At 45.9% G+C, this 13,321-nt stretch overlaps 1 protein-coding gene across 8 annotated transcripts in view; it reads left to right on the top strand.

Annotated features, from left to right (window-relative positions):
• The window catches only part of cfap54 (cilia and flagella associated protein 54), a 724,932-nt gene that overhangs the window by 668,452 nt on the left and 43,159 nt on the right, over window positions 1–13,321 (top strand). For all 8 annotated transcript variants that reach the window (XM_070897703.1, XM_070897704.1, XM_070897705.1 and 5 more), the window contains one exon: window positions 8,386–8,481. In XM_070897703.1, the coding sequence (XP_070753804.1) occupies window positions 8,386–8,481 (96 nt within the window). The remainder of the gene's footprint in view (window positions 1–8,385; window positions 8,482–13,321) is intronic.

Raw genomic sequence — 13,321 nt, forward strand, 5'->3', positions numbered from 1 at the left:
AGTTGATTCTGTCATTGGGCGCGGGGTCTGGGCGCATTCCCTTATTGCAGCAGGTAACTCCGACATTCCCTCCCTCGTGTGTCCTGACAGTGTCTCAACTAACTCCAATATTCTCTCCCTCATGTTCGCCAACAGTGTCTCAGCTACCTGTGACATTCCCTCCCTCGTGTGCCCTGATAGTGTCTCAACTAACTCCAATATTCTCTCCCTCATGTTCGCCGACAGTGCCTCAGCTACCTGTGACATTCCCTCCCTCGTGGGCACCGACATTGTGTCCACTACCTGCAACATTCCCTCCCTCATGTTCCCGGACAGTGTTCCCATTTCTCGTAAGAGTGTTGTTACTTCTCCCGACAGTCCCAATACGCACCCCACTGATGGTGTCCAGGAGTGATCGCGTAAGGTCAATACTCTCTGCACTCATTACCATCATCTGAACCACATCTGTTAGATCCTGCGCCTCAGGAGAGCGCTGTCGAGCTCTCCTTCCCCTGGGTGTGCCTTTCTGTATCCCGCTGGGACCCGCAGCCTCGGACGGTGGGGCCCTGGATGTGCCTCGTTGCACTCCACTGGAATCCCTAGCCTCGGATTGAGGGAAACCATGGAATGTCCCAGCAACACTCGTACCACACAGGAAAGAGGCTGGGCACCTCAATGGGTGGCATCTGCACCTCCGCCAGAGTGAGTACAACAGTGGGGGTTTCATCCATCACCTCCCCCAGCCCCTCACCCCCATGCTCTTGGTCTGGAAGGTGGGATTGGAAGATGTTCTCCTCTTCAGGCTTGTCCGTGTCTGAATCTTCTTCTGCATCGTCAGGGTTGGCCTCAAGTTCTGCAAAATATAACAGAACAGTCAAATGGTTAGCAGCAGAGGAGGGGGCAGGGTGGGTGGCATGAGTAGGCTCACACAGTGCAGGCAGCAGGCTGATTTGAAGGACCACAGTGAATGATAGCACATTGCATCAACCGAAGCATAGCTGATGGAGAAATCCCCAGGAACTGAAGCGTGGCTAGCCCGCGCAGTACTTAACTTTTAGCAAAGCCAGACTGTGGAATTTGCAGGACTTACCCTCTCCCTCGAGTGTGGGCCCAGCTTGCACAGTGGTGGTTGCTTTTCTCCAGGCAGGACCTATCAAAGCAGTGACCCTCTCTTCCAAGGATGTCAGTGGGTGCAGATTTGCCGGGCCTCCTTCTGTTCGCGTTCTCTCTCTTTTGTTGTGTGCCACCTTCCTCTGCAAAGATGAAAATATAACTTTTCTGCTTTCTGCTGGGTGGGACATACAGATGGTCACATTTACAATTGCAATTCCATTGAATAAATGAAAATATTACTTACACTAACTACTTGACCAAGGTCCTGCCACTTTTTGCACTGGCCTCCAGACCTCAGGATGGTCACCATTGCACAGTAATTTCCTGCAAGTTGGTTCCAGCGTTTCTTCATTTCTTTTGGTGAAACTTATATGTGACCTCTGCTGGTGTCCAGCTCGTGCCATCTGGCCTCAGTTACAGTAACCATTGCCTCCACTTCATCCTGTAAGAAATTCTTGGTGCTTGAGCCGTGTTGTATATTGTATTTCAGCTCCAATTTTACCAATGAGAATTAATGTTCTCACATACAACTGGCTCTTTAAAAATGGCCGAATGCAGACCGGGAGCTGTACTGGGCATGCGCGCCCAGAGCAATCACGTCAAAAATTTCCTTTTTTTTCCACGCATGCGCAGAAGATGGGGGCATCGTTTTTCCGGCGCAGACATTAGGCTCCAGCCCTCAAAGCTAAAGGACAGGCTGCGCGGCGGCAATTTCAAAAAATAGCACGGGGATACTTGCTACTTATTTTTTTGGAGTAGTCGGGGCCAAAAAAAAGCTGGTGTAACTCTAGCAATACGCCAAAAAATGGCATTGGGGAAAAATTGAGCCCATTATCTGCATTAAAACAACAGGTGCCTCCATTGAGGTACAGCAAGTCTGTTCCGACAACCACCAAATTAGATGCTTTTAACTAAAGCGTGACACTGTGATTAGCCACATTCGCCTAGGGGTGATAAAACACACCTGTATAGAAGACCACAATAGACCTAAGGAGGTGGACTTCCCTTGGGTTTGACATCTCTCATATCGGTGAGTTTCCTGCAGTTTCTATGACTCTTGCATCGAAGATAACTGCAGACAGGCCAAAGGAGCCTGGCGGAAATTCAACCCCAGGAAATCCAACCACACCAAGTCAGGAATTACTAACACTGCAGGGTGCTAAGGGTACAATGTTGGCAATTAATACCAGAGCCTCACAGGCATTGGATGAGGCAGCAAGGTGGCAGCTCCAACTAGAACTAAAGACCATGGGCCAAAGTTTGGGAAGTCAGAATTTGGCCAGGGGAGAAGATCAGTTGGTGCTACACATCATTTAAATTCTGCCCCAAATAATGCAGGATATGAGAAAGGGCGCAAGATGCACCAACACTAGCTGTTAAGTAGCGATATAAATAATGGTTTTAGGCCAGGATGACAACTTCTGTCCTTAATACAGTAATTTCTGCCCTAAGAACTGTCCATCGAACTTAAGCCATTATAAAGTAAGGGTAATGGAACTTAGAACAATCAGCTGGGGAAAGCTGATGCTAGAATCTTAAAGGTAAATTTCTATGTTTTAATGTGCTGTTATATGTAAACTAAGCTTTACCTTAGATTAGTCTGTTTATCAGCTACACAGCATCAGGGCAGCACTGCACCAGTTTTCCAGCACATCATCATCATCATAGGCAGTCCCTCAAAATCGAGGAAGACTTGCTTCCACTCTAAAAGTGAGTTCTCAGGTGACTGTACAGTCAAAAACAGGAATTTCAGTCTCTGTCACAGGTGAGACAGATAGTCGTTGAAGGAAAGGATGGGTGGAAAGTCTGGTTTGCTGCACGCTCCTTCCACTGCCTGCGCTTGTTTTCTGAACGCTCTCAGCGACGAGACTCGAGGTGCTCAGCGCCCTCCTGGATGCTCTTCCTCCACTTAGGGCGGTCTTGGGCCAGGGACTTCCAGGTGCCATTGGGGATGTTGCACTTTATCAAGGAGGCTTTGAGGGTGTCCTTGAAAAGTTTCCTCTGCCCACCTGGGGTTCGTTTGCCGTGTAGGAGTTCCGAATAGAGAGCTTGCTTTGGGAGTCTCGTGTTGGGCATGTGGATAATGTGGCCCGCCCAACGTAGCTGGACGAATGTGGTCAGTGCTTTGATGCTGAGGATGTTGGCCTGAGCGAGAACACTGACGTTGGTGCGTCTATCCTCCCAGTGCATTTGCAGGATCTTGCTGAGGCAGCGTTAGTGGTATTTCTCCAGTGCTTTGAGGTGTCTACTGTATATGGTCCACGTCTCTGAGCCATATAGGATGGCGGGTATCGCTACAGTCCTGTAGACCATAAGCTTGGTGCCAGATTTGAGGTCCTGGTTTTCGAACACTCTCTTCCGAAGGTGACCGAAGACTCTACTGGTGCACTGGAGGCGGTGTTGGACCTCATCGTCGATGTGTGTTAAAAAGACAAGCCTGAAGGCTCTGTGCCTCAATGCGAGGAGTATTTGTAATAAGGTGCCGAATTAACTGTGCAGGCAGCAAGTGACGAATATGATATAGTTGGGATTACGGAGACATGGCTTCAGGGTGGCCAAGGCTGAGAACTCAACATTCAGGTGTATTCAACATTCAGGAAGGATAGACAGAAAGGAAAAGGAGGTGGTGTAGCATTGCTGGTTAAAGAGAAAATTAACGCAATAGTAAGGAAGGACATTAGCTTCGATGATATGGAATCTGTATGGGTAGAGCTGCGGAATACCAAAGGGCAGAAAACGCTAGTGGGAGTTGTGTACAGACCACTAAACAGTAGTAGTGAGGTTGGGGACAGCATCAAACAAGAAATTAGGGATGCGTGCAATAAAGGTACAGCAGTTATCGTGGGCGACTTTAATCTACATATAGTTTGGGCTAACCAAACTGGTCGCAATACGGTGGAGGAGGATTTCCTGGAGTGTATTAGGGATGGTTTTCGAGACCAATATGTCGAGGAACCAACTAGACTGGGTGATGTGCAATGAGAAAAGACTAATTAGCAATCTTGTTGTGCGAGGTCCCTTGGGGAAGAGTGACCATAATATGGTAGAATTCTTTATTAAGATGGAGAGTGACACAGTTAATTCAGAGACAAGGGTCCTGAACTTAAAGAAAGGTACGAGACGTGAATTGGCTAGAATAGACTGGCGAATGATACTTAAAGGGTTGACGGTGGATAGGCAATGGCAAACATTTAAAGATCACATGGATGAACTTCAACAATTGTACATCCCTGTCTGGAGTAAAAATAAAACGGGGAAGGTGGCTCAACTGTGGCTAACAAGGCAAATTAGAGATAGTGTTAAATCCAAGGAAGAGGCATATAAATTGGCCAGAAAAAGCAGCAAACCTGAGGACTGGGAGAAATTTAGAATTCAAAAGAGGAGGACAAAGGGTCTAATTAGGATGGGAGAAATAGAGTATGAGAGAAAGCTTGCAGGGAACATAAAAACTGACTGCAAAAGCTTCTATAGATATGTGAAGAGAAAAAGATTAGTGAAGACAAACGTAGGTCCCTTGCAGTCAGAATCAGGTGAATTTATAATGGGGAACAAAGAAATGGCAGACCAATTGAACAAATATTTTGGTTCTGTCTTCACGAAGGGAAACACAAATAACCTTCTGGAAATACTAGGGGACCGAGGTTCTAGCAAGAAGGAGGAACTGAAGGAAATCCTTATTAGTCAGGAAATTGTGTTAGGGAAATTGATGGGATTGAAGGCCGATAAATCCCCAGGGCCTGATAGTCTGCATCCCAGAGTACTTAAGGAAGTGGCCCTAGAAATAGTGGATGCATTGGTGATCATTTTCCAACAGTCTATCGACTTGGGATCAGTTACTATGGACTGGAGGGTAGCTAATGTAACACCACTTTTTAAAAAAGGAGGGAGAGAGAAAACGGTGAATTATCAACTAGTTAGCCTGACATCAGTACTGGGGAAAATGTTGGAACCAATTATTAAAGATGAAATAGCAGCACATTTGGAAAGCAGTGACAGGATCAGTCCAAGTCAGCATGGATTTATGAAAGGGAAATCATGCTTGACAAATCTTCTAGAATTTTTTGAGGATGTAACTAGTAGAGTGGACAAGGGAGAACCAGTGGATGTGGTGTATTTGGACTTTCAAAAGGCTTTTGACAAGGTCCCACACAAGAGATTGATGTGCAAAATTAAAGCACATGGTATTGGGGGTAATGTATTGACGTGGATAGAGAACTTGTTGGCAGACAGGAAGCTGAGAGTCGGGATAAACGGGTCCTTTTCACAATGACAGGCAGTGACTAGTGGGGTGCCACAGGGCTCAGTGCTGGGACCCAGCTATTTACAATATACATCAATGATTTAGATGAAGGAATTGAGTGTAATATCTCCAAGTTTGCAGATGACACTAAGCTGAGTGGTGGTGTGAGCTGTGAGGAGGATGCTAAGAGGCTGCAGGGTGACTTGGACAGATTAGGTGAGTGGGCAAATGCATGGTGGCAAAAACATGAAGGCAGAATATTATCTGAATGGCGGCAGATTAGGAAAAGGGGAGGTGCAACGAGACCTGGATGTCATGGTACATCAGTCATTGAAAGTTGCCATGCAGGTGCAGCAGGCAGTGAAGAAGGCAAATGGCATGTTGGCCTTCATAGCTAGGGGATTTGAGTGTAGGAGCAGGGAGATCTTACTACAGTTGTACAGGGCCTTGGTGAGGCCTCACCTGGAATATTGTGTTCAGTTTTGGTCTCCTAATCTGAGGAAGGATATTGAGGGAGTGCAACGAAGGTTCACCAGACTGATTCCCGGGATGGCAGGACTGGCCTATGAGGAGAGACTGGATCAACTGTGCCTGTAGTCACTGGATTTTAGAAGAATTAGAGGGGATATCATAGAAACATAAAATTCTGACGGGACTGGACAGGTTAGATGCAGGAAGAATGTTCCTGAAGTTGGGGAAGTCCAGAATCAGGGGTCACAGTCTAAGAATAAGGAGTAAGCCATTTAGGACCGAGATGAGGAGAAACTTCTTCACTCAGAGAGTTGTTAACCTGTGGAATTCTCTACCGCAGAGAGTTGTTGATGCCAGTTCGTTAGATGTATTCAAGAAGGAGTTAGATATGGCCCTTACGGCTAAAGGGATCAAGGGGTATGGAGAGAAAGCAGGAAAGGGGTACTGAGGTGAATGATCAGCCATGATCATATTGAATGGTGGTGCAGGCTCGAAGGGTCGAATGGCCTATTCCTACACCTATTTTCTATGTTTCTATGTCTGCCCTTGCATCGTAGGCTCCCGAGATATGGAAAATGTTCCATGTTGTCCAAAGCCTCACTGTGGATTTTGATAACTGGGGGACAGTGCTGTGTGGTGGGGTCAGGTTGGTGGAGGACCTTTGTCTTACGGATGTTTAGTGTAAGGCCCATGCTTTCGTATGCCTCGGTGAAGATGTTGATGATGGTTTGGAGTTCAGCCTCTGAATATACGAAGACACAAGCGTCGTCTGCGTACTGTAGTTCAATGACAGAGATGGGACGACCTTGGATCTAGCCTGGAGGCGACGAAGGTTGAACCGGTTCCCATTGGTTCTGTAGTTTAGTTCCACTCCAGCGGGGAGCTTGTTGAGTGTGAGATGGAGCATTGCAGTGAGGATGATGAAGAAGAGCAATGGCACGATGATGTGGCCCTGCTTGACCCTGATCCGGACGTGGATTGGGTCTGTGGTGGATTCGTTGGTCAGGATCACGGCTTGCATGTTGTTGTGGGGCAGGCGGAGGATAGTGACAAACTTTTAGGGGCATCCGAAACGGAGGAGGACGCTCCATAATCTCTCTTGGTTGACCGTGTCAAGACCCAGTTAAGAGAGCCCTATACAGCCAAGGCCAGCCCACACTGCAATATGTGTGCACACTAGGTCCGTGCAGCAGAGCTGGTCTTCAGTCGTCTTGGTTAATCCTTGCCACTGGAACAAGATCAAGCTCTGTCAAGACTGTGTGGTAGCTGGTGTGCAATGGCCACCTCACGTTAAAAAAATCCATGCACAGGCATCTTCCACCCTTCAATATGTAGTTCAGTACCTGGAATATTAGGTCCTTCATTGAAACACCTGTGAATTCATCCCTTTTTGATGTGATAGCAAGTCATCCTCGATACGAGGAACCGCCTAAGAAGAAGATACAGCCAGTGCCTCACTGGCGACCCTCGATGACCCCGAGACGCAGAGTACCCACAACACTCGGTCTGCCCTCCAGGCCACCAAAACCAGCGCCTGCAAAGAGATGCTCGGTCACTCAACCAAGAAACACCAGGACTGGAAAATTACCAGGAGATCCAGGAGCTAATAAACCGCAAGCACAGGACATTTCTGAACCTAAAGCAGCAACCCAATTCGGGAGCAGCAAAGCAGTTCTACAGACGGCTTAAAGCCGAGCTCCAACAAAAAATCCGTGACCTAAAGAATAGATGGTGGGTGAAGAAAGCACAGGAGATTCAGCAGCTGGCCGACAGCCATGTCGTGCGAGGATTCTTCACTGCAGTTAAGTCCATCTACGTCCCAAGCACCCAAGGCCCCACCCCACTGCTGGCCAAAAACGGGGAGACATTCATTAGGACACCGAGGCAATCAGGGCCTGCTGGAAGGAGCACTTTGAAGATCTCCTTAATCGAGACTCTGCTTTCCAGCACAGAGCTATGGAGAGGGGCCTAGTTCAATCCAGCACGATGCAAGTTGGTTTATCGAGAAATCCCTTAGCAAACAGCTTCTGCACAGGGACCCCTACTTGTCTCATATCAACACACACACTCACACACACAAGCATTCACAGACTAGAAGTACAGAGAGGGGAGTGTGAGCCTGTCCTGTGCTTGCTTAAAAGCACACACACAAGTGCGTGTGCATTCACACATAGAATTGTGGAATGTGATCTTAAAACACTAATGAAAAGTTTGAAATGGAAAGAAATTGAACTTACTCGGTTGCCTTGAAACAGTGGTCTTGTTTGTAGATCTCTCCTCAGAGCTGTTTTCCAGTTTACAATTTTTGAGTTGTTGGATTGTTTTGTGTCAGCCTATTTGAAGCTGTGCATCAGCTTTTCCAAAGTCCTTGTCGGTTGGTGCATCCGTCCACAGGCTCACACTGATCCAACATATTTACTAGTGACAAGCAGATAAAGGGATATTGGTTGGATTCATTACAGTATCCTGGTGCATAGATTCTAAAAATGGTGGCTACAGAGTTTAAAGTAAATATTTTACTCTTTGAATTCAAATATAGTTGGTAATTTGATAATTAATTTAGTATGTATTCATCTTTTTAGTTCGAAGTACAAGTCAAAATGTGAATCCTGAAATTCCACAACATCCTGATGTCAAGATTAGTTCTACTGAAACTGTTATGGCACAAATACAAAAAGGTAATTGGAGACACATTTGTCGTTAATTCATTGATAGATCTCGAGACTATTTTCAAACTCCTTCATGTTCATAAACCAAAGTCAAAAATAGCTCCAATACATATTATGAAATCAAATGATCTCATGGGTTGATGCAGGTCTATTTTTTAATTTGGTCTGTGTCATCTGCTGTTTTTCTTGGCATTTGTCTTGATTAATAATCAAATTCGAGCACAGATTGATTAATTTACATTTTTCTCTTTCTAATAACATAAGGGTCATAAATGTTAATGTAACATAAGTTATAAGTTCAGTTTCAATTCCATTACTAGGTATGAATTCATAACCCCAAGCTTTCCATAATTCAGCATTAATTGAATAATCTTCCTTTTAGAAAAGGGTGGTTCATATGGGAAATGGAAATTAACTTCAAGTGCAATCATGTGGGGAATGTTGGTGTAGTGTAGTGAAATCTTCAACTCATAGCTACTCGTGCTTTTTTTTCTCTTGTCCCTTCTTGGGCCCTTCTTTCCTGTTTCCTCCAATTCTTGTTGCCCAGTCATGCCACCTCCAGAAGGTCCATTCACTCCCAAACAAAGCCCTTGACATCTACGACCTTATTGTGGATGGTTGCATTGACAACCTGGCTTTGATTACATAAGATTATATAGGATTACATAGGATATACGGCACAGAAACAGGCCATTCGGCCCAACCAGTCTATGCTGGAGTTTATGTTCCACCTGACCCTCCTCCCATCTTTCCTCATCTAACTCTATCAGCATAACCCTCTATTCCCTTCTCCCTCATATGCTTATCAGCCATCGCCCTCCTGCAGCAGCACACGCAGCTCCCTGCAATAACACTGCTGCTCCATCTAATGGCCCCAGCCTGCTGATGGTCTTGCAGGCTGGGACCGCGATGATTTCCGGGTCGGGCCGCTGCATGCTGCTCCCTCTAATGGCCCTGGCCTTCTTTCTCGTGGAGCCACCCTTGGATAAACAGGATCTTTCCAATGACTGATACCCTCCTATCACCTGTATCTCCTCAGCAGGAGGATAGCGCTTCTTTAACAATGCCCCCAATTTGGCAAATGATGGACCAGGATTTTCCACTGACTGCTCATTAGTCCCATTTGCCCGAGAGATCTCATTTGCATTGACAGAGGGCTCGTGGCCACTGCTAGCTGGCTTTCGTTGAGGAACAATGGTGAAGGTGTTTCCACTCTTTCGGTGCACAAAAGAGTGCTGTATGGGCAGGTGTAGCGGGAGCGGTGAGGTCGGGATGAAGGAGCGGCAAGAGTTCATAGAGGGATGTGATCGGGGCCCAGGAGAGACGAAGTTTCGGGGCCCAGCAGAGGCGTGGGCCCAGGAGCAGCATGGGCCAGCCCACACTGCGATATGTGTGTGCACTAGGTCCGTACTGCAGAGCTGGTCTCCAGTCGTCCTGGTTAATCCTTGCCACTGGTCCAAGACCTAGCTCTGTCAAGCCCATGTGGTGGCTGGGGTGCAACGGCCACCACACGTTAAAAAAATCCATGCACAGGAATCTTCCACACTTCAGGATGTAGTTCGGGATCCGGAATATGATTGAAACATCTGTGAACTCATCCATTTTTGGCGTGGAAGCAAGTCATCCTCGCTTCGAGGGACTGCCTACGATGACGATGATGATATGTTCATCTAGTCTCCCCTTAAATGCATCTATACTATTTGCCTCAACTACTCCCTGTGGTAGTGAGTTCCACATTCTTACCACTCTCTGGGTAAGGAAGCTTCTTCTCAATTCACTAGTTGATTTCTTGGTGACTAACTTATATTGATGGCCTCTAGTTATGCTCTTCCTTAAAAGTGAAAACATCCTCTCTGTATCTACTCTATCAAAACCTTTTGCAGATTAAAATATCTCAATTAGGTCACCCCTCAGCCTTCTTTTTTCAAGCAAAAAGAGACCCAGCCTGTTCATCCTTTTCTGATAGGTACATCCTCGCATTTCTGGTATCATCCTTGTAAATCTTTTCTGCACCCTCTCCAATGCCACTATATCCTTTTTATAATCTGATGACCAGAATTGTTCTCACTGCTCCAAGATTCGATACGTTTAGTATAACTTCTTTACTTTTCAATTCTATCCCTCTAGAAATAAAGCCAAGTGCCTGGTTTGCTTACTTTATGGCCTTGTTAACCTGTGCCGCTATTTTTTAGTGATTTGTGTATTTGTATTCTGAGATTCCTTTGCTCCTCTACCCCACCCAGACTCTCTCCCTCCAAGTAATAAGTGACCTCCCTCATCTCCCTAACAAAATAATACCTCGCATTTATCTGTGTTGAATTTCATTTGCCAATTGTATGCCTATTCTGTAAGTTTATTCATGTCTTCTTGTAATTTGTTGCAGCCCTCAGTATTAACTACCAATTTGGTGTCATCCGCAAATTTAGAAATTGTGTTTTTGATTCCAAAGTCTAAATCATTAATATAAATTGTGAACAAAAGTGGTCCTAGCACTGATCTTTGCGGAACACTATTTCCCACCTTCTGCCACTGTGAATAGCTACCCTTTACCCCTACTCTCTGCTTTCTGTCCTGAAGCCAGCTAGCTATCCATTCTGCTACTTGTCCTCTGACTCCGCATTCTCTGACCTTGTTCATCAGTCTATTATGGGGTATCTTATCGCTGGGCCCAGATACAGCGGAGTGGGGCGGATGAGCGCCGAGTGCTTGTGGCGAGGTGCGGTGAATGTTTGTGGCGGAGGGGCGGTGAAGGATCGTGGCGGAGGTGTGACAGATGAGGGTACGGGGCCCAGAAGAGCCGAGGGCCCCAGGGGCAGCACGGGCCAGCCCACACTGCGATATGTGTGCGCACTAGGTCCGTGCAGCAGAGCAGGTCTCCGGTCATCCTGGTTAACCCTTGCCACTGGTCCAAGACCTAGCTCTGTCAAGTCTGTGTGGTGGCTGGGGTGCAACGGCCACCACACGTTAAAAAAATCCACGCACAGACATCGTCCACCCCCTCAATTGGAGTTCAGGACTGGAACATCGGGTCCTTCATCAAAACACCTGTGAACTCGTGGAAGCAAGTCATCCTCGTTCGAGGGACCGCCTATGATGATGATGCTGATCTTATCGAAGGCCTTATGAAAATCTAGATAAATTACATCTACTGCATTACCCTTGTCTACTTTCTCTATTACCTCTTCAAAAAATTCAACGAGGTTGGTCAAGCAACACTTTCCCTCTTGAAATCCATGCTGACTATTCATTATTATATTCATCCATGGTGTCTCATTAGTGTTTAGCTTGTTTTTGTTTTTTAGCTAAATATATTTTTCCTGCGCTCTGTTGAACACCGTTTTAAATGTTTTCCATTGCTGTTCGACTTCATTGTTTGCCAATATTGCTGTCCATTTTATGTTCCCAAGTTCTATTCTCAGCCCCTCAAAATCAGCTTTTCTCCAATCTATTACCCTGGTCTTCATCATACTTAGGGCCTTAAGAAGGCTTTGACTGAAATTTGGCTCATGGGTGATGACACCTTGCCCCTTGCCTTCCCACCTATATTTTCCAACATCCTGCCTTGCCTAAACTGCTGCAATGGCAGTATGGCTCTTATCACCTAATCACACCTAGTCTGTCCTCCTATTCCTCTAGTACTTTGTCTTCCTTTGAGCACCTCACCTTCTTCCAACCCTCCTTTAAAATCTTTGCTCTCTATTCTCACAAGCCTCACTCCGAGTTTCTTACCCAGCTTTCCTCCCTCATCCTCAGTGATTTCAATCCCCCATCTCAGCTTGCCCTGCTAGTTCTCCTCTGAACTTACTGCCCTCCTTTCCCCCTTAAACATCTCACTCCATATAAGCTTTAATTGAATCATACAGCATATAAAGAGGGCATTCGGCCCATCGTGCCTCGGCTGACTCTTTGAAAGAGCTATCCAACTAGTCCCACTCCCCTGCACTTTCCCCATTGCCTTGCAAGTTTTTTTCCTATTCAAGTATATATCCAATCACCTTTTGAAAGTTATCATTGAATCTGCTTTTACCATCATTTCGGGCAGTGCATTCCAGATCGTAACAACATACTGCATAAAAAAATTCTAATTTCCTATCTGTTTTTTTGTCAGTTGTCTTAAATCTGTGTCCTTTGGTTAGTGACCTTCCTGCCAATGAGAACAGTTTCTCCCTATCTATGCTATCAAAACCATTCATAATTTTGAACACCTGTATTAAATCTCCCCTTAACCTTCTCTCTGCTAGGGAGAACAACCCCAGCTTCTCTAGTCTCGCCTACCCATATTCATGGCCATTCTCTTAATCCCTGGCTACTCCTATTTTCTCTTGCTTCAAAACCATCTGCAACCACTTCCATATATCTCTTGCCATCACATTCCCCCAGCCACTCCAACCCCTTCTGTGACAACTGTATTCCCTAAACCCCTGCTGCCGAGTCTTTGGCCCTTCATTCTACATAATATGGAGCCATCAATCTGCTTATCCATTCCCTCATGTCCACCATTGATTCCCTGGTCCCCAGCAAAACTTTTAATCTCCTATTTCGGTTGATCCTCCAATCTATATTAACGACTTGGAAGAAGGGACTGAGTGTAACGTAGCCAAGTTTGCTGACGATACAAAGATGGGAGGAAAAGCAATGTGTGAGGAGGACACAAAAAATCTGCAAAAGGACATAGACAGGCTAAGTGAGTGGGCAAAAAGTTTGGCAGATGGAGTATAATGTTGGAAAGTGTGAGGTCATGCACTTTGGCAGAAAAAAATAAAAGAGCAAGTTATTATTTAAATGGAGAAAGATTGCAAAGTGCCGCAGTACAGCAAGACCTGGGGGTATTTGTGCATGAAACACAAAA

This window comes from Pristiophorus japonicus, chromosome 13, assembly GCF_044704955.1.
Source record: "Pristiophorus japonicus isolate sPriJap1 chromosome 13, sPriJap1.hap1, whole genome shotgun sequence".
In the NCBI taxonomy this organism is placed as follows: domain Eukaryota; kingdom Metazoa; phylum Chordata; class Chondrichthyes; family Pristiophoridae; genus Pristiophorus; species Pristiophorus japonicus.